Source organism: Parus major, unplaced genomic scaffold (genome assembly GCF_001522545.3).
Source record: "Parus major isolate Abel unplaced genomic scaffold, Parus_major1.1 Scaffold1636, whole genome shotgun sequence".
In the NCBI taxonomy this organism is placed as follows: domain Eukaryota; kingdom Metazoa; phylum Chordata; class Aves; order Passeriformes; family Paridae; genus Parus; species Parus major.
Genome location: NW_015380477.1, coordinates 1 through 1,248, shown reverse-complemented (window position 1 = coordinate 1,248; position 1,248 = coordinate 1). Strand labels below are relative to the sequence as shown.

Below are 1,248 nucleotides of genomic sequence, written 5' to 3'. Positions count from 1 at the left end.
CTTGAGGCTTTGCAGAGAATCCCGGGATGGTTTGGGTGGGAAGGACCTTGAGGCTTTGCAGAGGATCCTGGGATGGTTTGGGTGGGAAGGGACTGGAAGCTTTGCAGAGGATCCCAGGATGGTTTGGGTGGGAAGGATCTTGAGGCTTTGCAGAGGATCCCGGGATGGTTTGGGTGGGAAGGGATTGGAAGGCTCGTCCTGCTTGAAGCCACCTCCTCCTCCTCCTCCTCTCCTGGCAGTGGTGTCTGACCTGTGTGCCACGGGGGACCACGACTGCGAGCAGGTGTGTGTCAGCACCCCGGGGACCTACAGGTGTGCCTGCAGGGACGGCTTCAGCCTCAACAGCGACGGCAAGACCTGCACCGGTACGTGAGGGGTGCCTGAGCCTGGCCCAGAGGGGACAGCACGGGGATGTTCTGCTCCCAGAAGGCAGAAATGGAAACTCTGCTCTCACAAGCAGGATTTCAAAGCATTGCTGTGATCTCTTGTTGGGTTTTCTTGGGTTAACCCCATCCCCTCAATAAGTGGCATTAAGTTCTGTTTTCCTGCATCATTTACTGAGGTCTTTGCTGCTGTTTCCTTCTGCCCTGTTCTCGTGTTTTCCCTCAGCTTGCAACGGTGGCTTGGGGTCTGCTCTTGATCTTGTGTTCCTCATCGACGGCTCCAAGAGTGTGAGGCCCGAGAACTTCGAGCTGGTGAAGAAATTCATCAACCAAATCGTGGATTCGCTGGAGGTGTCGGACAAGCAGGCCCAGGTTGGGCTGGTGCAGTACTCCAGCTCTGTCCGGCAGGAGTTCCCCCTGGGGCAGTTCAAGAACAAGAAGGACATCAAAGCAGCGGTGAAGAAAATGTCCTACATGGAGAAGGGGACCATGACAGGCCAGGCTCTCAAGTACCTCGTTGACAGCTCCTTTGCTGCCATCAACGGGGCACGCCCCGGGGTCCCCAAGGTGGGGATTGTCTTCACCGATGGGCGCTCACAGGATTATATCTCAGATGCTGCCAAGAAAGCCAAGGACTCAGGTAGGGCTCCTGAATTCCCAGGGCTCCTTTCTGACCCTTCCCCTGGCCGTGTCTCCTGGGATACAAACGGGTTAATTATTAATTCTGGGGAGGCGCTCCCTGACTGTCCTTGCTTGGAGCTCGCAGAGACCTCGGAGCACCTCAGCCTGGGGCAAGGCTTGCCAAGAGCTGGTTTTACTTCCCCTCCGTGTCTCTGGAGGAGTTTCTGCTGGGCAGGGTGGAGTT

At 56.6% G+C, this 1,248-nt stretch overlaps 1 protein-coding gene across 1 annotated transcript; it reads left to right on the top strand.

The window, feature by feature from the left end:
* Positions 1 to 239: 239 nt before the first annotated feature.
* On the top strand, positions 240 to 1,023 carry LOC109022448 (cartilage matrix protein; the record flags this gene model as incomplete). Its single annotated transcript, XM_019005548.1, has 2 exons — positions 240 to 365; positions 610 to 1,023. Coding segments are annotated over 2 exons (540 nt in total), but the record flags the coding sequence as incomplete, so codon positions are not given.
* Between the last annotated feature and the right edge of the window lie 225 nt (positions 1,024 to 1,248).